The 20,094-nt window shown below is 44.7% G+C and overlaps 1 protein-coding gene across 1 annotated transcript in view; it reads left to right on the forward strand.

Annotated features, from left to right (window-relative positions):
- The window catches only part of ikbke (inhibitor of nuclear factor kappa B kinase subunit epsilon), a 36,719-nt gene extending 17,792 nt beyond the window's left edge, over positions 1 to 18,927 (forward strand). Inside the window, exons 6-17 of the mRNA XM_083770521.1 lie at positions 1,081 to 1,139; positions 1,526 to 1,617; positions 2,056 to 2,157; positions 7,723 to 7,780; positions 9,631 to 9,743; positions 12,689 to 12,765; positions 13,036 to 13,075; positions 13,402 to 13,503; positions 14,759 to 14,855; positions 16,105 to 16,196; positions 16,989 to 17,060; positions 18,796 to 18,927. Of these exons, the coding sequence (XP_083626647.1) occupies positions 1,081 to 1,139; positions 1,526 to 1,617; positions 2,056 to 2,157; positions 7,723 to 7,780; positions 9,631 to 9,743; positions 12,689 to 12,765; positions 13,036 to 13,075; positions 13,402 to 13,503; positions 14,759 to 14,855; positions 16,105 to 16,196; positions 16,989 to 17,060; positions 18,796 to 18,862 (971 nt within the window). The 3' untranslated portion in view covers positions 18,863 to 18,927. The remainder of the gene's footprint in view (positions 1 to 1,080; positions 1,140 to 1,525; positions 1,618 to 2,055; positions 2,158 to 7,722; positions 7,781 to 9,630; positions 9,744 to 12,688; positions 12,766 to 13,035; positions 13,076 to 13,401; positions 13,504 to 14,758; positions 14,856 to 16,104; positions 16,197 to 16,988; positions 17,061 to 18,795) is intronic.
- The last annotated feature ends 1,167 nt before the right edge of the window (positions 18,928 to 20,094 follow it).

Consider the following 20,094-nt stretch of genomic DNA (forward strand, 5'->3'; position numbering starts at 1 on the left):
AATCCCCAGCATCTCCACTTTTTTATAGAGTCCTGGGTTCAATCCCCAGTCATATCCACTAGTATTTATCAACCATTTAATTCTTTGGGTGCCCGCTAGGTGGTAGCATAGGCACACCAATCCTGCTCTCACTCTACGCTCCTCCGTTTCATTTCCGGGTTATATCAGTGAGGCACCGGCTGCTGTTGTGAGCACAGTGATCAGTAGCGCAGCTCATAGCCCTTAGCTCTCGTCAGAAACGGTTACATGTCCGGAGCGATGCGAGACAAAGTCACTAATCATGTACGATCGTCGGGATGTGCGACGGCTCACCATGGACAGCTCAGAGCTTTAGAGATGCAGGGCTTTGAAAATCATGTTGTAATGGAGTCTCAATGGAGCTGGATGTAAAACGTCCCATAGCTGGTGGGGACGGAGGCGCTCCATAGCAACCGGAGCAATTCTAAAAGGTATATTGACGGCTGCCGCTTTCATATATATGGATTATACAGGGGGGGTACGAACATGTTCGTAGATGGCTGATGCCGTACCCTATCCTAGGGGGTATACGATGATTATAATCGTAGATAGCACAGAAATAATTAAAGACATGTTTTCAACCAAGTATGAATGAATCAGACATAAAGGCCCTTGCAGACTGGGTGCGTTTTACGGAGGGAAGAAACTGCAGAAGAACACAGCTAAACATACGAAAACGACATACCTAACCTAATCTAAACTGTCATCCCAACCTGAATATTTTACTAATTGTAGGCATAACTGTGTACACACACACACACCCTTGCTTATGTCGTATCCGATGATGACTTCTACTGGTGAGTTTTGATGTGACTGTGAAGTCCAATCCGAGCGCCACATGGTTTATTGCAGTGAGGGCATTATTATGAAGTCATTATTGGTTGTGGGTTTTTTTGGCTGCATTGACCATCTTTCTCCCATTGGCGCTTCCTTTCCCTCACCCCACCCCTCACTTCTTCAAAACGCCGGTACACACACACACACAGACACACACACACACACACACACACACACACACTGTGATGATCCCCCCTAAGTTTGTATTCTTTCTCTTCCTCGTAGCGGAAACCCCTGTGATCCCTCCTAAGTTTGATGTCATGGCAGACTACCACTTCTCCAAGGTATCATCACTGCAGTTGTGTCTCTGTCTTGTGTTATTTTGTGTATGTATGCGTGCGTGCGTGCGTTTTATCCAGTCTATCCAGCACTTTTTGGTGTTAGCATCATGTCGTGCTTTAGCTATTGAAAAATAGCAGATCTACAAGCTCATAGCACACCACGAGTGGCGCGCTACGAGCTTGTAGGTCTGCTTGTAGGTCTGCTATAGGTCTGCTATGAGCGACTGACATAGAAGACATTTTTTTTAATCTGATCTCAGGTCAGAATGGAAAACTGTCAGGATGTAGAAGACATTTTTAGAATCTGATCTCAGGTCAGAATGGGTTAAACGTAGAACAGAACTAAGAGTGCGTCGCGTCTCTCTCTCTGGTTCCTGACATGTCAACAGGTGGTGGTAGGCGTGGTTCACCAGTATCTGAGGATAGTGCGCTCTCTGCACACACACACAGATCTGCTGCTGCAAGGATACTACAGCTACATGTGAGACACGCGCGCGCACACACACACACACACACACACACACACACACACACACACACACGTTCCCGACTGCAGCGAGAAGTGTCTTTCTCAAGGACACTTCGACACTAAAGGCCTATTCATCATAGTCTACTTTTCTGTGAAGAGGTGACCACCGAAACTGTGGTTAGTAAAAAACAATGTGACGTCAATGTTGAATAATCCGAAAACTGGACTAAGGAATGGGCCTCGAGTCTGGGTGATAGCCGGGATCGAACTAGTATCCCCGTGGTTCCCATCTGGTCGCTCTACCGGCCACTCTAACCCCCTGAGCCACTGCCCCCCCCCACGCGATGCAAGACGGCTGCGCCAGGTTCATTTGTAGACATCCTATAGTATTTATAGTTTCAAACGTATACAGACTTGTTTTAACCCTCTGTTCTCCTATACCGTCCTCAGGATGAAGACTCGTAGGGAGTGTGAAGAGGCCATGCTCAGCATCACCATGATCGGCATGAAGCTACAGGCCTGCCTGCGCTCGGAGCACACGCTGCGAACGCTGTGAGTTCATACATGCATACAGTGCATGCTGCAGATATGAACGTTGTGAGTTCATTCATACAGTAGAGTACATGATGCAGATATGAACGTTGTGAGTTCATTCATACAGTAGAGTACATGATGCAGATATGAACGTTGTTAGTTCATTCATACAGTAGAGTACATGATGCAGATATGAACGTTGTGAGTTCATTCATACAGTAGAGTACATGATGCAGATATGAACGTTGTGAGTTCATACATACATTATACATACAGTACATGCAGCAGATATGAACGTTGTGAGTTCATTCATACATACATACAGTACATGATGCAGATATGAACGTTGTGAGTTCATTCATACATACAGTACATCACTTCCGGCCCGCGGAGCAATTTTGACTGGCCTGCCAATCAAATGTCCTCAATTTCATGTATCCAACAAGCTTTAAACTGAGCAGATTGGACCTTGCGTTCCAGAGATAATGACCAAAACGGTGGCGATCCGTTTGGAGCAACCTAGAACCTGTCACTCAAACTTCACACGCACACCCATTTACACACACCTCCGTTGCGTTGACTCGACCACTGAGAAATGGTCGCGCACCCACGGCAAGCGACGCACAGAGCACCGTGTGTGGAGGAGGAGAGAAGGAGCAGGAAGTGTCGGGGAGTCACGCTGCAGAACGGCGTTGCATGTTGTGTTTAGTTAGCTTCAGTATTAGCTCTAGTGTTGCATGTTCGCCAGGAGGATCGGCTGCTTTCATTCCAATGTCCTCCTGAACAACTTGTTCTCCTGATCAACTGAACAACTTGTTCAGGAGGACAGCGTTGGTTCAGAACAAGCGCAACACACTTTGTGCACCACACACCAGTACTGTCTGTGTGTGTTGCTACTGAGCAACGTCAAACGTCAAAATCGTCAAAATCCGGACAGGGTGGGAGTGGAGTGGAATGGTATTCTGCTGTACGGGTTTATGTGAGCGTTCATGCACCCTTTGTTGCGTTTGATTATTTTTATTTAATACTATAGGCTATTATTGTCAGGCCTTGCCCTGACTGGCATCCCAGCAACCAATTTCAACCATTCAACCATTTCAACCATTTCAAACCGCTACATATTGATAATTTTTGGGGCAGGATGGATTTGACAACTTTAGCTTAATGTGCCCAGTCATAATTGACTGTCATTGTAATGCAAATGAAAGAGAGATGTACTGTAGCTCTACTTAACTAACTGTATCATCAATGTTAACCACTTGGTAGCTAAACAGACAGCTGGGTATACTTAGTCTTCCAGGTAGAAGTATAATGTATTTTTATTTTATTTAGCAATATAGTTTTAACTATTTATTTTCCCAAGTTTATTTAATGGAAAAGCCATGTGTGTTGAATGTGGGCCAAGTCATGAATTACATTGTGAAGCAATTGAAATAGAGATGCTCAGCTCAGAGATCTTTAATGTTAACCCACTTGATAGCACACAGGCAGACACACACACACACACACACAGGCAGGCAGGCAGACAATGTACATTAGTTTGTTTTATGGAAAGTTGTTTGTGTTGAATGTGCTACTGCTAATTGCACAGAATTATTTAAAAGAGAGAAAATGGCCAAGCCATAAAATAATGCACATTGTACTTATCTTTTCATACATTAGGTGGAAATAAAGCAAAAAAGTATAAAGTATCATAAATGTTGTCCTTTAATCCAGCGGTTCCCGAAGTGGGGTACGCGACGCATAGCCAGGGGGTACCCAAGCCCCCTCAAAAAAAAAGATTTTTTTTTTTTCTTTTTTTTTTTGAGGGGGCTAGTGAATCATGGTGTGTGTGTGATATGAAATGTCCAGTACCTCCCCAGTGCCTCCCCAAGTGCCACCCCAGTGTCTGCCCTGCAGTGTCTGCCCAGTGTCTGCCCAGTGCCTCCCCAGTGTCCGCCATGGTGCCTCCCCAGTGTCTGCCCAGTGGCTCCCCAGTACCTCCCCAGTGTCCCCTGAGTGCCTCCCCAGTGTCCCCCTGAGTGCCTCCCCAGTGCCTCCCCAATGTCTCCCCAGTGGCTGCAGTTTCTCCCCAGTGCCTCCCCAGTGCCTTCCCAGTGTCCCCTCAGTGCTTCCCCAGTGCCTCCCCAGTGGCCCCCTGAGTGCCTCCCCAGTGCCTCCCCAATGTCTCCACAGTGGCTGCAGTTTCTCCCCAGTGCCTCCCCAGTGCCTTCCCAGTGTCCCCTCAGTGCTTCCCCAGTGCCTCCCCAGTGGCCCCCTGAGTGCCTCCCCAGTGTCCCCTCAGTGCCTTCCCAGTGCCTCCCCAGTGTCCCCTCAGTGCCTTCCCAGTGCCTCCCCAGTGTCCCCTCAGTGCCTCCCCAGTGCCTGCCCAGTGTCCCCCCAGTGTCTCCAATAGCAATACAAGAGCAATAATACAAATTAATCTTAATTTATTAATCTTATTAATTCATTATTGAATCAAATTAATTAATTAATAAAAATGTTCGACGCAAGAAGGCCCCCCTGCGGCCTGCGCCCAGCACCATGCCAAAGCTTTTTCCTGCAGGAAACACTGCTTGTGGTTGTAAATATATTGTTATCTGTGTTGCGAGGATGAGGGGGTACCTGGAAAAATATCTACCCCTGCTTTAATCAACTGGCCCCTTGCCATTTTCATAATGTGGCCCACAGGTTCAGCTATTTGAGTATCCCTGCAGTACATGATGCAGATATGAACGTTGTGAGTTCATACATACACAGTACATGATGCAGATATGAACGTTGTGAGTTCATTCATACACAGTACATGATGCAGATATGAACGTTGTGAGTTCATTCATACACAGTACATGATGCAGATATGAACGTTGTGAGTTCATACATACAGTACATGCTGCAGATATGACTATTGGCTACTAGTGTTTTATCAGTGCAACGGGTCCTACATGCCAATTAACCCATTTTGACCTGGTTCTACAAATGTCTTCTAAATCCTGACAGTTTTCTGAAAAACCCATGTTTCTATATGTCAGTGGTTCTCTCAGTTACAATTTACAATTTAGTCATTTAGCAGACGCTCTTAATCCAGAGCGACTTACAATAAGCAAGAACAAAAGCATGGGAATACATCACAAAAAAGCATTTATCATAAAACATGCGTAAGCTAAGAAAGTAACAGTGGAATATCTATATTATGAGACTATACATATAAACTATATATATATACTACTATGCTATACATATGTACTATGGCGTGCTATGACTATATACAATGCAATTATAGTGCCGTCTACATAACATGCTATAAGTCTGTATCAGATGCTATCTAAGTATACAGAAATGCTATCTAAGGGGGTAGGGTAAGTGCTATGGGCCATGATGGAGTCTAAAAAGGTGGGTTTTCAAACTACGGCGGAAGATTGGGAGTGATGCTGCAGTTCTGACTGCAATGGGAAGTGCATTCCACAGTTTTGGAGCCAGAAGGGAGAAGAGTTTGGGGCGTGTGGAGCGTTGTCCCGGCGTTTTTAGTGAGGGTACTTCCAGCTTCCCTGCGTTGGCTGATCTGAGTGCGCGGGAGGGTTTGTAGGGTTCAATCATACTTGCAAGATATGGGGGAGCCATACCTTTGGTTGCCTTGAATGCCAGCATCAGAGTTTTGTATTCTGTGCGGGCAGCGACCGGGAGCCAGTGGAGGGAGCGGAGCAGGGGGGAGACATGTGAGAATTTTGGCTGGTTGAAGACCAAGCGAGCTGCGGCATTTTGGATCAGCTGGAGAGGCTTAAGTGCACATGCTGGTAGGCCAGTAAGGAGGGAGTTACAATAGTCGAGTTTTGACAAGACTGTTGTCTGGATTAGGAGCTGGGCTGATTCCTGGATGAGGAACGGTCTAATTCGTCGTATATTATAGAGTGTGAACCTACAGGATCGAGTGACAGCTGTGATGTGAGCTTTGAACGAGAGCTGACTGTCCAGGACAACACCGAGGTTCCTGGCTGTTTGGACAGACGTTACCAGGGCGTTGTCTACGGAGATAGTTAGCTCCCGCATAGGGCAGGACTTAGCTGGGAAGAAGAGAAGCTCAGTCTTGTCTGGGTTCAGCTTGAGGTGATTGGAGGACATCCACTGTGAGATGTCAGCCAGGCATGCAGTGATGCGCTCTTCCACCTGAGTGGCAGAGGGGGGGGGAAGGATAGAAACAGTTGTGTGTCATCGGCGTAGCAGTGATAGGATATATTGTGAGCAGAGATGATAGTGCCAAGGGATTTAGTGTACAGTGAGAAAAGGACCAAGTACAGATCCCTGTGGGACCCCAGTTTGGAGGGTTCGGGGGGATGATAACAGACCTTTCCAGGAAACCTGGTAGGTCCGGTCGGTGAGGTAGGAGGAGAACCACTTTAGTGCCGTTCCACCGATGCCTAGACCGCTAGGGTGTCTAGGAGCAGCTGGTGGTTCACTGTGTCAAATGCTGCCGATAGGTCTAGGAGAATCAGTACTGAGTGGGAAGCAGCTTGGGCAGCATGTAGTGCTTCTGTGACTGCCAGCAGGGCAGTTTCTGTGGAGTGGGCCTTCTTGAATCCGGACTGGTTGGGATCCAGCAGATTGTTCTGTGAGAGATGGAGAGAGAGCTGGTTGGAGACAACACGTTCAATGGTTTTAGAAATAAATGAAAGGAGTGATACCGGTCTGTAGTTCTTGACATCTGAGGGGTCAAGGGTTGGTTTCTTGAGGAGTGGTGTTACTCTGGCTGACTTGAGGGCAGATGGGACGCAGCCTGAGGTTACTGAGGTGTTGATGATGGAGGTGATGAAGGGGAGCAGATCAGGTGCGATGGTCTGGAAGATTGGAGACGGGACAGGGTCAAGAGGACAAGTGGTAGGTCTAGAGGAGTTTCATGTCAAGGACCCCCGAAAATATATGTAATTGGCCGCCGACCCCCATCTGAAAATATGTTGTTCCTCCAGGGACTCCCCCAGAAGCAAAGATTTTGAGTTAAAAAACGTTCGCTCTGAAAGAATATTTATTCAAAGATTTGCGCCACATTTTCACGATTCTTTATAAAAAATAGCAGACCTACAAGCTCGTAGCTATGAGCCTGTAGATCTGCTATTTTTCAATAGCTAAATTATAACATAATGTTTAAAACACCAAAAGGGGTTCCCGCCCCAAAATGGGTTAAGGTTTCTCAGTCGCCACGACTGACTTCAGTCATTCGGATCCCATAGAAGCCATCGTGTCTTCTATGGAAAAGCCTGAGGAAGGTCTACTATATATATATACACTCCACGACCGAAACATTGTTGCGTCAATAACAAACTTCTCTTGAACGTGCAAGTGTCCACTTGCACGAACAAGAGAAGTTTGATATTGATGCGACACCTAAGCCCATATTACGATATGGAATCCGAATGGATTGATCTCACCTGTGGAAATGATATGATATGCCTGTATACACAAACACACACAGGGCACCACTCAAGTCAGACAGGTCTGATCTTTCTAGTTCATTCTGAGACGTCCTTGTTGTGATTATATTCTCCCTCTCTGTCTCTCTGTCTCTCTCTCTCTCTCTCTCTCTCTCTCTCTCTCTCTCTCTCTCTCTCTCAGAGGTCATCACCCTCCAGAAAGCACAGACTCAACCGACAATGGGAAGAAGCTGCAGTTGGTGAGAGTGTGTGTGTGCGCGCGTGTGTGAGTCAGCCATTAGAGAGACGTCTGCTTTATAATCTGAAATTTCGCTTCCGTTGCTCCACAGTCAGTGGAGACTACTACACCTTTAAATGTTGATTGATTTGTTTTTAACTCTAAAGCGGTACCAATTGTAATTGGGTCTGACATAGCTGGAGAGCTGAGTGGTTAGAGATGCCGTCTCAAATATGTCAAACCAGTCAAATTTTGGGCTGTATTTTGCGTGTCTTAAGTACCAGGTCTTATTACTTAACTAAAGACCTGGAGGCGTGGTCAATGCTCTTTGGCCACTCAGAATAGCCAAATGGCATTGATCACGCCTCAAGTTAAGTAATAAGACATGGTACTTAAGACACGCAAAATACAGCCCTTAAGTGTCCATTTGACAGTCGATGGTACTCACAGTTTCCCTTCTTTTTTCTTTCAATGATGCCATTGTTCCATAATATGCATCTTCCAACCTGTAGAATTGTGACACGCTCACTTTGGTTCCCAGTTCAAGGCAATACAAAAGTATTTTTGGTTCCAGTTATAACCGACATTTACGTTATAATTTGTAGCGTATTGAAATTGGCCATATGGGCCATAAAGATGCCATGTCGGTATCGGGGCCATCCCGGTTATTTTCACCGATATTGAGGACGCAATAATGATGTGACCCTCAATGGCTTTGTTCTCACAGAGCAGCCAGTCTGAGCCAGTCTGCCTGTCTCTGTCTCTTTAAGAGCATTGCTAGTAGGGAGGCTACCAATAATCTGAGATCGGATATCGTTCTTTTGTGTGATCTTCAGTTCCATCTTTGTAAACATCTGCCCTTTTGAGCACAAAACAACAGGGCAGTGCAACAAGCTAATCAGAAAATAATGAAATCCTTAAGCGTTGGAGAATGTCCAGACGGTCCACGGGAAAGGAACCCGCTTGTTTAATTGGTTCATAAAGAAGTGGAGATGCTGGGGATTGAACCCAGGACCTCATACATGCGAAGCATGCGCTCTACCACTGAGCTACATCCCCTGTGCATGAGTCAGCAGTGACTGTATGACTGCATGCAAGATCTGTACTAAGATCAGGTGATCATCCAGGGAGCCACTGACACTGTGTTGTTTTTGTTAGATTTTAGCTTTAGTCGTATAGTCTCTTGAATAGTTTTCATTTAGTAGTAGTCACGTTTTAGTCACCTGGAAGGTTTTAGTGTTAGTCTAGTTTTAGTCGACTAAATCTACAGCTGATTTAGTCGAACAAAATGTATTTTGGCGGGCCTTGATGCCGTCGTAATCACTTGCTGAAAATAGCTGATCTACAAGCCCGCAATGCGTCGCAGCGCGATGCATTGTGAGCTTGTAGATCGGCTATTTTCAGCATGCAACTAATTGTAAAAATGACTTATACTGGATCTCTTGTGCACTAGTCCCTAACAATTTAGTCTAGCTTTCATTTGTTGACGAAATTGTCAGTATATTCAGTCTTAGTTTTAGTCATCGTTTTTTATTTAGTTTCCATTTAGTTTTCCTCAGTGAAAAAAAGGGTATAGTCGACGGAACATTTTTCGTCTTAGTTTTAAGTCGACAAAATCAACACTCCTCTGCTGTCCGCGCTCTGCTTAGAGGCAGCGGTGGCCGTACGGTTTGCGGAGCGGTCTTGATATCGGAAGGTCGCTAGTTCGTATATCCCCGGACCGGCACGTTAAAATTACCACCGCTGAAGTGCCCTTGGGCAAGGCATGAAATGTTCTATGAGCAGGGCCCGTCTGTAGGGGTTCTTGAGCCCAGGTTCTTGAGCTTAGTCCAGTTACCCTGGGTAAACATAGTACCTTTCCTTTCCTTTCAGCTCCGGGACCACGTGCCCATGTACGCCGCGGGGATCCAGGAGTTCCAGAAGAGACTGGAACATCTGCTCATAGAGCAGGCCAAGCTCTCTGACAGCCTGGCCCATGACAAGAGGTACGATGGATGGGCAGTGGCGGGCAATATTATACTCATCATGGGAGTAATATGTTACTTATTAAAAATGTAATGATATTATGCATTGCTTTTGAATCAAGAGTAATATATTATTACGTATTACATCCCCTCAGGGTTCCTTGAGGGCGGTTCAAATCGACCCATACTCTGAGGTGGTCTTTTTTTCGATATTTATTTTGCGGCTTACGCCTTTTATTGTTTTTTTGAAGGGACAGACAGTAGGCTGACAGGAAACGGGAGAGAGATGGGGGGGGGGGGGGGAGACATGCAGTAAAGGCCGTGTCGGGCTCGGGAGTCGAACCCGCGGCACGCTGCCAGACTGGATTACCAGTCGGGTGCCCAGACGGTTACGCCAACGCCTGGGCCTCTGAGGTGGTCTTTACACGAGAACGGTGTTCATAGGAAATCGTTTGCTGGGGTCCCTTTAGACGAGAACATGATAGGATATGATATTATGATATGATACTTTATTATATGATATATGAGTACTTTATTGTCAGTTCGCACTGAAATTCGTTTTGCGGCCCAGCGGCCTTGTATGCAACACATATACACATTTGACATAACACGGGAGAATTTTTTTAATAAAATACAGTTACATACATAGAAAACATAAGGGCAGAGAGCAATGTCCACAGCTCAGTCTAGTCCCGGCCAAAATCCTGATTAAGCCTCAGAGTTGACCTCTTCAGTCTGACCTTATTGTATGCTGGAACACCATATCTCCTTCCTGAAGGCAGCAACCTATACTCTCCATACAAGACATGGCTAGTATTAGAGTTGATACTAGCCATGTCTTGTATGGAGAGTATTTCAGGAGGTGAAAACGCAACAAAGTGAAACCACCTTCCAGAGTGGAAATCTTTGAGAACGCCGTTTCCTGTCCAGTCTCCATGTAAAACAGGCAAAACGGCGACTCCGCAAAACGTATGACATCATGGCTGACGTTGGCTCACAACACAGTGGTCCTGATTCTTCAAAAACGAAATGCGCCAGAGTGTAACGGTGGCGGAAACAGATATCGTATTTATCCGTCCGATCAAGCTAAGTTGAGATGACGTGTTATTCAGAGAGTGGTGTGTACCACAGGTTCGCAGGCGTATCGCAGGTGTATGTCATACTGAATGCAGCGGGTGCAAAGTGATCGGAAAAGCAACCGACAACCTCATCTGCATAGATCCACGCCCCATATCGTACCATAAAAGGCTTCAAGCATGACTCAGCAGACAGCAGTTTGTCTGAGATCCGTCTGTCAAAAAAAGAAAAAAGGCTTTGCAGCCGCAGACTATATAGCGGCTTCACAAATTACAATAAAAATGATTGCTGGAAAGAAATTACAGCCGCGGTCACTGCTATGAATATAGCCCGCACTCTATTAATTTAATAATTCTACAGGACAGTTAGGGCTTTTATGTTATGTCGTTTTTGCACCATTGTATATTACCACTGTAGGCTACTATATATGTACAAACTATGTACAACGGTGCGTGCTCCGCTGAAGCAATATAATTATAATTTATTTAATTAAGTTCTGGACCAAGGCGGGTGCTCACTCACACCTTTGCAGAGGTAAAACATATCCGATATCGGATATATGTCAATGCAAAAGAGAGAGAGAGAGAGAGAGAGAGAGAGAGAGAGAGAGAGAGAGAGAGAGAGAGAGAGAGAGAGAGAGAGAGAGAGAGAGAGGAGAGAGAGAGGGAGGGGGGCATGGGCCCTCGACACTGGTTTGCGCGATAAAGAACAGTAGCCTATACATTCATAAGTGAATAATTATAGGCCTACCTCGTAGGCCTGGGATCCTCTTGTCTGAAGAAATTATAATCCAGTGAGTTTATCCAGTGAGTTAAACTATTCTGTGTGTGGCATCCATGCATGTGATCAATATCAATAATATACATTATTATAAAGTCTGCCCGTCATGTTTGTGAACAAGTGCGAGTGCAGGTGAGCTGGCTTAAAACTATGATATGACTGGCCGACTTTCAAACACGCTGATGCCATTCATTAGGCTAATGTGGTCTTCTATTTTTTTCCAATGTGAATCGGATCGGCAGCACGCTGCTGTCTGCCCCCCCCCCCCCCCACACACACACACACACACACACACACACACACACACACACACACACGCACACACACACACACACACACACACCGACAGTCAGAGAACTGACTCACTAACTATACAACACTAACCAGGCCTATGTTCTTATTATAATTGTGAGTTTGTTTTTTAACATGCAGCGAGTCCGCGAGAGCCGATCTACAAGCTCACAACGCGTTGCACTGCGAGTAGAAAGCTGTCAAGTGAGCAGCCCCAATCGCGCATGATAGAAATATCCTAATGCATGCATTAAAGGCATACAAGTGCACTCGGCTTTTATATATATATATATATATAGGCTATCATTTTTTTATGACCAATATGTTGGGGACACATGCCTACATATTTTATCTGAGATTTGGGAACAATTTATTGATTCAGCATGAAGACTAAAGCCTTCTGAATAAATCTATACGCAAGTGTATGGTTCCGAAAATTTCTCCGCCACCTAAAGAGGTGGCGGAGGATTTAGCGGAATTTCCGACAAACCAAAGGCAGCGTCAAGTTCACGGCCATTTTCATGAATTCCAAATTAATGTGGGAAATCCACGTAAATGCCTTTCCGCTAGCGTCACGTCAATATATAAGCGGAAGCGCGTTGAAGAATCAGGCCCAGTATGTGTATTAGTTCCTACAATGAACAAGCCTCCCTCCTAACAAGCGCCGCTCATCAGCAATGATGTATAAAACAATGTATAAAACCATGATGTAAATGAAAAGGTGGCAGCAGCAGGCTTCAACGTTGTGGCCAGCCGCTCTGGGGGCCTGCATGGTGTCTGTGTGCTGAACTCTGAACTCTCACCTCTCACTCCCGCAGTCAGGAGAAGATGGAGGTCCTTCAAGAGAAGATTATTGTAATCCACCAGCAGTACCGCAAGGACAGGATCATTGGCAGTACGTAACGCACACGTGCGCGTGCATGGTCCGTGCGCGTGTGTGTGTGTGTGTGTGTGTGTGTGTGTGTGTGTTGTGTGTGTGTGTGTGTGTGTTGTGTGTGTGTGTGTGTGTGTGTGTCTGACTGAAGGACAGTATGATTGCCAATACTTGTGTGCACTCATCAGGATTCATACTTTTAAGTCACAGCATGTTCATACTGTATGCATGTTATAAATGTTCATACTGTATGTCTTGTGTTTATTTTTTATTATTTATTTTTTACCACAGAACTACTTTACAACGATGAGCAAATCCACAAGTTTGAGAAGTGAGTTTGTGTTGTTGTTTGTTGAGAAGTGAGTATGTGTTGTTGTTTGTTGAGAAGTGAGTATGTGTTTGTTTTGTTGAGAAGTGAGTATGTGTTGTTGTTTGTTGAGAAGTGAGTATGTGTTTGTTTTGTTGAGAAGTGAGTATGTTGTTTGTTTTGTTGAGAAGTGAGTATGTGTTTGTTTTGTTGAGAAGTGAGTATTTGTTGTTTGTTGAGAAGTGAGTATGTGTTGTTTGTTGAAAAGTGAGTATGTATCTCTCTCTCTCTCTCTCTCTCTCTCTCTCTCTCTCTCTCTCTCTCTCTCTCTCTCTCTCTCTCTCTCCCAGAATCCACCTCTCCTCTCATGTGAAGCGCATGAAGAGTCTGTTCAGGGATGAATGTGTCCAGAGATACAGGGAGCTGCTGACCACGGCAAAGACATGGAACAGGTGAGTTCACCACCACCGAAAATATGTTTTAAAATATCTTTAGTGCCTATTTTATGTCCATTTCTGCTAAGCAGCAAGCTACAGTATATATGCTTAGATGATTTATATTTATATTAGGATACATTTGTGCGACTGTAAAGGAAGTGGGGAGGAGGCTCCACTTCCGTTTTATATTTTACTCATGATCAGAGCTTCCGTTGCTCCAGACTGTATGACGAAAGCATTTGAACATTGCGAGAGGCAACAGTCTGGCAATGTGAGACTACCACCACCAAGACATGGAACAGGTGAGAGGTCAGAGTTCAAAGGCAGTCGTGGAAAGTAACTAAGTACATTTACTTAAGTACTGTACTTAAGTAACATTTTGAGGTAATTGTACTTCACTTGAGAATGTCACATTTTCAGTTCCTTTACTTCTACTCCACTACATCTCAGAGGCAACATTTTGCCTTTACTCCACTACAATTATTTGAAAACTTTAGTTACTAGTTACTTTGTAACCAAAGTCAGCCCTATATACATTTTTGCCCTTTGAAAATAGCCGATCTACAAGCTCAACAATGGGTTGCATCGCGGCACATTGTGAGCTTGTAGATATGCTATTTTCAAAATATTTGGACACATTTGAAAACTTGAAATGGGACTTTCCTCATAATGAGTATTTTGTACTTTTGGTACTTTAAATACATCTGTGAGGGGTTCTGGCCCAGCTTTGTGTGTTTGTGTGAATCATAGCGATTGATTTGATTGGCTGAGCAAGAGAAGACGCAAATTGACTTCACACAGGTGTGATTTCTTTATGAATCATTTCATTGTGTGTATTGTTATTATTATGCACACTAGGAACTATGTTCTTTAAATGAGTGACCTTCAGTTTTATCTTTGTAAACATTATTTTGCTCTTGAAGCACCAAACACATCCATAATGCAACAAGCTAATCAGAAGATTAAAGGTTAAATTTAAATGTCTATTCAGAACCCTCCTTTGTGTTACAGCATTTAATATTGAATCACCTATAAAGAGTGGAGATGCTGGGGATTGAACCCAGGACCTCATACATGCGAAGCATGCGCTCTACCACTGAGCTACATCCCCTTGTGGATGCGTTCATGCTACATTCCAGCATAAACTATGGAAATCTAAGGCATTGTGACTAAATTATGCGGCGTTAGTTAAAAAAAACGGAAATCTGGAAGTAATGTTTTAACCCGTCTGTATGTGTGCGTGCGCGCACGTCAATGTGTGTGTCTCCAGTGTCCTGCTGGAGATGCAGTGTCGACTGGACGACTTCAACTCTTTCTCCAGAGGTCTGATGGCTGACCTGGAGACATGTGATGACCAGCACACTGAGGTATCCTATACACGTTATAAGGTTTTTTATTTATTTTTTCGTTTCAAAATGGTCTCGCTAATATCTACCGTAAAGCAGCGTTCCCCGTCGCTAGGCAACGCTCAGCTCGGGCATGTTTGCCTGGACCAAGATGGCCGCTGCAAGGAAGCGATAGCCGCCGGAGTTTAATGGTGGCAGTTCAATGTGTTAACACTTCTGATGCCCAGGACGTCCACGCACATCTTAACCCATTTTGGGGGCGGGAACCCCTTTTGGTGTTAGCATCACGTTATGCTTTAGCTATTGAAAAAAAAGCAGATCTACAAGCTCGTAGCGCGCCACCGAGTGGCGCGCTACGAGCTTGTAGGTCTGCTATTTTTGAAAAATCGAAGAGCGACTGACATAGAAGACATTTTTTTAATCTGATCTCAGGTCAGAATGAAAACTGTCAGGATGTAGAAGACATTTTTAGAATCTGATCTCAGGTCAGAATGGGTTAAACCACGGGTTGCCTGGAACCCCGTGTTAATTTTGTTCGACTAAATAGGACTAAGACTAAATGGTGTGTTATTCAAAAGACTTAAGACTAAATCAAAATATTGTGAAAAGATGAACACTGCCTGGAACGTGTGGGCACGTCTTAAAACCCATTCTGGGCGGGAACCCCTTTTGGTGTTAGCATTATGTTATGCTTTAGCTATTGAAATATTGAATCTACAAGCTCGTAGGGCGCCACTCGGTGGCGCGCTACGAGCTTGTAGCTCTGCTATATTTTGAAAAATCGTGAAAATATTTATTTCAGAAAACTGGATTATTTAGAATATTTTTTTACATTTTTTGAGGTCAGACCTAAATGGGTTAAGGTTTTTTTTATTGATATAAAACGGGATCGCTAAAATCCTCTTTTTTTGTTTTTAAACGGCCGTTGCCTATAGCAGGGCCGTGCACAGCCCTGCCCGCATTACTTCCTTATTTACGGCCGGAAGAGCCTCCCTATTTTCTCTGAGTCTACGCTGCCTCTGCGAAGATTGATCACAGCGCCGATGTTCTGGACTGATTTCTGACTTCATCACGCATCTCAGTTACAATATTAGCGCTTCTAAAAGAGAGATCAGACTTACTAGTGTCTGATGTAGTAGGTTTTTGGGGGAAATGGAAAGTGGGGGTTTTCAGAGTAAAATCTCCCTCACTGCTTGGCTCTCCTAGCGCCATCATTCTGAAATGTTCCGCAGCACCAGAAGTGTTCATATATTGATTCTATGACCCTCAGGCTCTGGGAGGACTCTTCCACTCTTTGCGTTCCAAGACAGCAGCACATCATCAGCTGCTGGTGGCAGGGGACAAAGACCCCATGGTCTCCAGGTGTGTGTGTGTGTGTGTGTGTGTGTGTGTGTGTGTGTGTGTGTGTGTGTGTGTGTGTGTGTGTGTGTGTGTGTGTGTGTGTGTGTGTGTGTGTGTGTGTGTGTGTGTGTGTGTGTGTGTGTGTGTGTGTGTGTGTGTGCGCGCGCGCGACTGTGCGCGTGTAGGTGCATGCGTGCGACGCGCATGCTATTTATCGTGGAGGTTTTATATACCAGGTGAATGCAAAACATTTCAATTCTGCTGTCGAGTCGACTGTCTATATCAAAGGTTTATATCAAGCTGACCTTTATATTATATACAGTAAGTGGCAGATATCCCGTGCTCAAAATTTGAGGACAGAATTGGCACTGGAATGTGTGTAAGTAGGTTTTACTGACAGAGGAAATCGTGGGACATCGCTGACCATCTGGTTGGCCTACTCGTAGGATATGTGTGCTGCCCCGCCCCCTCCCGACGAGCATGCTCGTTTTCCTCATGCAGATCGGTTACTTTCACCGTTTGCGAGGACGCACACACACGGCCGCTCGTTGTTACGGAGCAGAGCCACGGAGAACATTGTTGTCATGAGGGTCGGCTTGGCACTTTTAGTTGCCCTGCGCTCAGTGCGTATTGCGAGTATACGTAGCGACGGCTGGAGGAGATGTGTAAGGGGAACGACGACAGAGGACAGATTACCTTCACCTGGGTGAAATAAATGTACTCACGATGAACGCACTCATATCATATCCCCAAACGGGTATGGACCAGAACTAATAATACAACATGATGGACATATACATCTTGTTCATCCAGGATGTATCATCTGAAGGACGAAATGGAGCTGCTGGTCCGGGAGCTTCAGTGTAACAACAGCATCATAGAGAGGTACGTTTCTATACTGATTCTAGTCAGACCAGTGTGTGTCCAGTGGAAACCTCGTATGAATCTGATCTCAGGTCAGAATGGGCTAGTATACAGTATACATGGAGGTATGATCAGGTCTCTTGATTCTATACTGTGTACATAGGAAGACACACTGAATACAAAGGGAATACATCACATTGCACATGAACAACCACACCAAGGGGTCTAATGCAGTACTGTCACCTCATACACACATGGAAAAACTGGGGGAAGAAATACAAAAGTCACGGCAATCCATCTTTAACAGTTTGACTGCGGAAAACGATTTACCGGACTTTTAATCAACCCCCCTTCACTGCCGAGATTGTTGTATTACCTTTAGAGCATACGCTGAATTATTTGGGCTTTTAATCCGCGAAAATCCAGCAAAAAAAGCTCCCCTGGTTTGTTATAATCCGAGTGTAGCATCCACCATCTTGGTGCACCCGGAAGACGCACACAAGACTGGTCTCAATGAGGCGTTGCACCCCATTCGTTTACATTGGCCTCAATTTCCCAGAAGCCCTAGCAGCCCACAGCATGTGACGATTTCCGGTTTCTTTATCACAACAGATGCACCTACTCTCTTTCTCCGCGGCGAAGAAGAATTTTATTTTTTTTGTTTACATTACGGCGGATTAAACACATAAAACAAAACTCGCGTATGTCCAATATGGCAGCGACATTAACCTGGAGTAATCCATTCAAAGCACGGAAACTGTTAAAGGACCACTTCAACCTATCTTCATATAATAGGTCCTCACTAATACTCATGAAAGTCTCATAGGAGGGCTGTGGGCAGTTCAGAAACCGTCTTCCAGTGACATCATCGATGGGGAATACAAGCTAATAGAAACTGCAGGCTTTCTAGTCCCGAAAAGTTGCAATGCGAAAATGGAAGCCATCGTTCTCACGATAATGAAAATCTAAACCTTTTTGTAAAATAATCTTGTTTAAAAAAAAATCTGCCTAATGATGATGTCACTGGAAGACGGTTTCTAAACTGCCCACAGCCCTCCTATGATACACAGACTGAGTAGAAAAGAATCGTGCCATTTCATCATGATTATTAATGAGGACCTATTATATGAAGATAGGTTGAAAAGTGGTGAAGTGTTCCTTTAACTGAAACATGTGGATGTGTTTGTGTCCCTGGGGGGTCTCCTGACTCACAGGTTGAGAACCACTGCTAACTGAAACATGTGGATGTGTTCGTGTGCCTGGGGGGTCTCCTGACTCACAGGTTGAGAACCACTGCTAACTGAAACATGTGGATGTGTTCGTGTGCCTGGGGGGTCTCCTGACTCACAGGTTGAGAACCACTGCTAACTGAAACATGTGGATGTGTTCGTGTGCCTGGGGGGGGGTCCTGACCCACAGGTTGAGAACCACTGCTAACTGAAACATGTGGATGTGTTCGTGTGCCTGGGGGGGGGTCCTGACCCACAGGTTGAGAACCACTGCTAACTGAAACATGTGGATGTGTTCGTGTGCCTGGGGGGGGTCCTGACCCACAGGTTGAGAACCACTGCTAACTGAAACATGTGGATGTGTTCGTGTGCCTGGGGGGGGTCCTGACCCACAGGTTGAGAACCACTGCTAACTGAAACATGTGGATGTGTTCGTGTGCCTGGGGGTCTCCTCCTGACCCACAGGTTGAGAACCACTGCTAACTGCTAAACAGCTTCTATTTATGTGTGTTTCGTGTCCTCTACAGTTTGGGAGCAGTGAACCCTACGGCTGCTGCTCTGAAACCGGATGGATCCAGTCCTTCCACACTGTGACCACCAGAGGGGGGCGACGACTTATCGCACGCACGCGCGCACGCACGCACACACACACACACACACAGGGCGTGTTTTTATTCAGAGTTGTTGAACAATTCTTTATTTTACATCCATGGTACAGTACGGCCTTTATGTTTGTTTTGTGATCCCGTTGATTGTGTTTTCTTCAGTTAAGTGATAGGCAAGATATATGCATTTCTGTCTTGGAGAGGTAAGCAATGGCATATAGATCTTCCCCCCCCCCCCCCCCCCCTTTTTTTAAATGGCCAAAGTATATAAAAGTATATTGCCTTGCTTTTCTTTTCTTTTTCTCCATTGCTCTGTAAAGCACTTTGAGCTGCATTTCATGTCATGAAAGATGCTAGGTCCCATGTTTGCTTATTTCTCTAGCTAAATCTGCCAACACTGGTTGTAGCCAACATGGGCATGTCCATATAAGGCCCTATATGCACAGACATATTGGAAAGAAACTTTCACAGGTGTTACACTTACCAATGATACTAATGAAGGCTCTGTTCCATTTCAGCACAGACCTCGGTGACCATGTGCAGAGTTGCAGACCGTGGCCATCTTGCCATTGAGTTAATGGCAGGGTGGCAACTAGCTGCATTTTCCCATTGACAGCCCATACATCCAAACAGAAAAGTCCTATCGGATTGTATTAAACGACGTCAAACTCACCAACATTGCAGCTGTACGAAAACTTGAAGTATCCTCTTTCAATATCTTCAAAGCCGGGTCATCTTAGTCCCCTCCCACCCCCTCATTTATTAGATTCACAATTCACAAATAATGTCCCTAATCAACAACCAGCTACTATATACGAGCTGATGTGCTACTGCATGTAGTTGAGAGAAATTGAGACAAATGTCTATACATTTGTTTATTTGATAGAAATGTCATATAATTTGCATCGGCTATGTAATGTCATATGACACTGACTGATAAGTTCAATCACAATGGCAATATATTTCAATTCCTAAACACTTCTTACACAATACACATTCATATTTCCTGGCTGCTGCCACAATGTACAGTAGGCATATATATTACTTGCAGGCAGCACACTTAATGTATTTTTATTTCCTTTGTTGACTTATATTTTATACTTTTCTGACTGTTTAGTCTGTTTTAATGTTAGTTTTACCCTCTATCATTATTTTGCACAATTTATTTGTTTCTTAAAACAAAGTTAATTTAAAGTTCTATGTTCCAATAATATAGCTATG

Source organism: Protomyctophum parallelum (genome assembly GCF_964188405.1).
Source record: "Protomyctophum parallelum genome assembly, chromosome: 8".
Classification (NCBI taxonomy): Eukaryota; Metazoa; Chordata; class Actinopteri; order Myctophiformes; family Myctophidae; genus Protomyctophum; species Protomyctophum parallelum.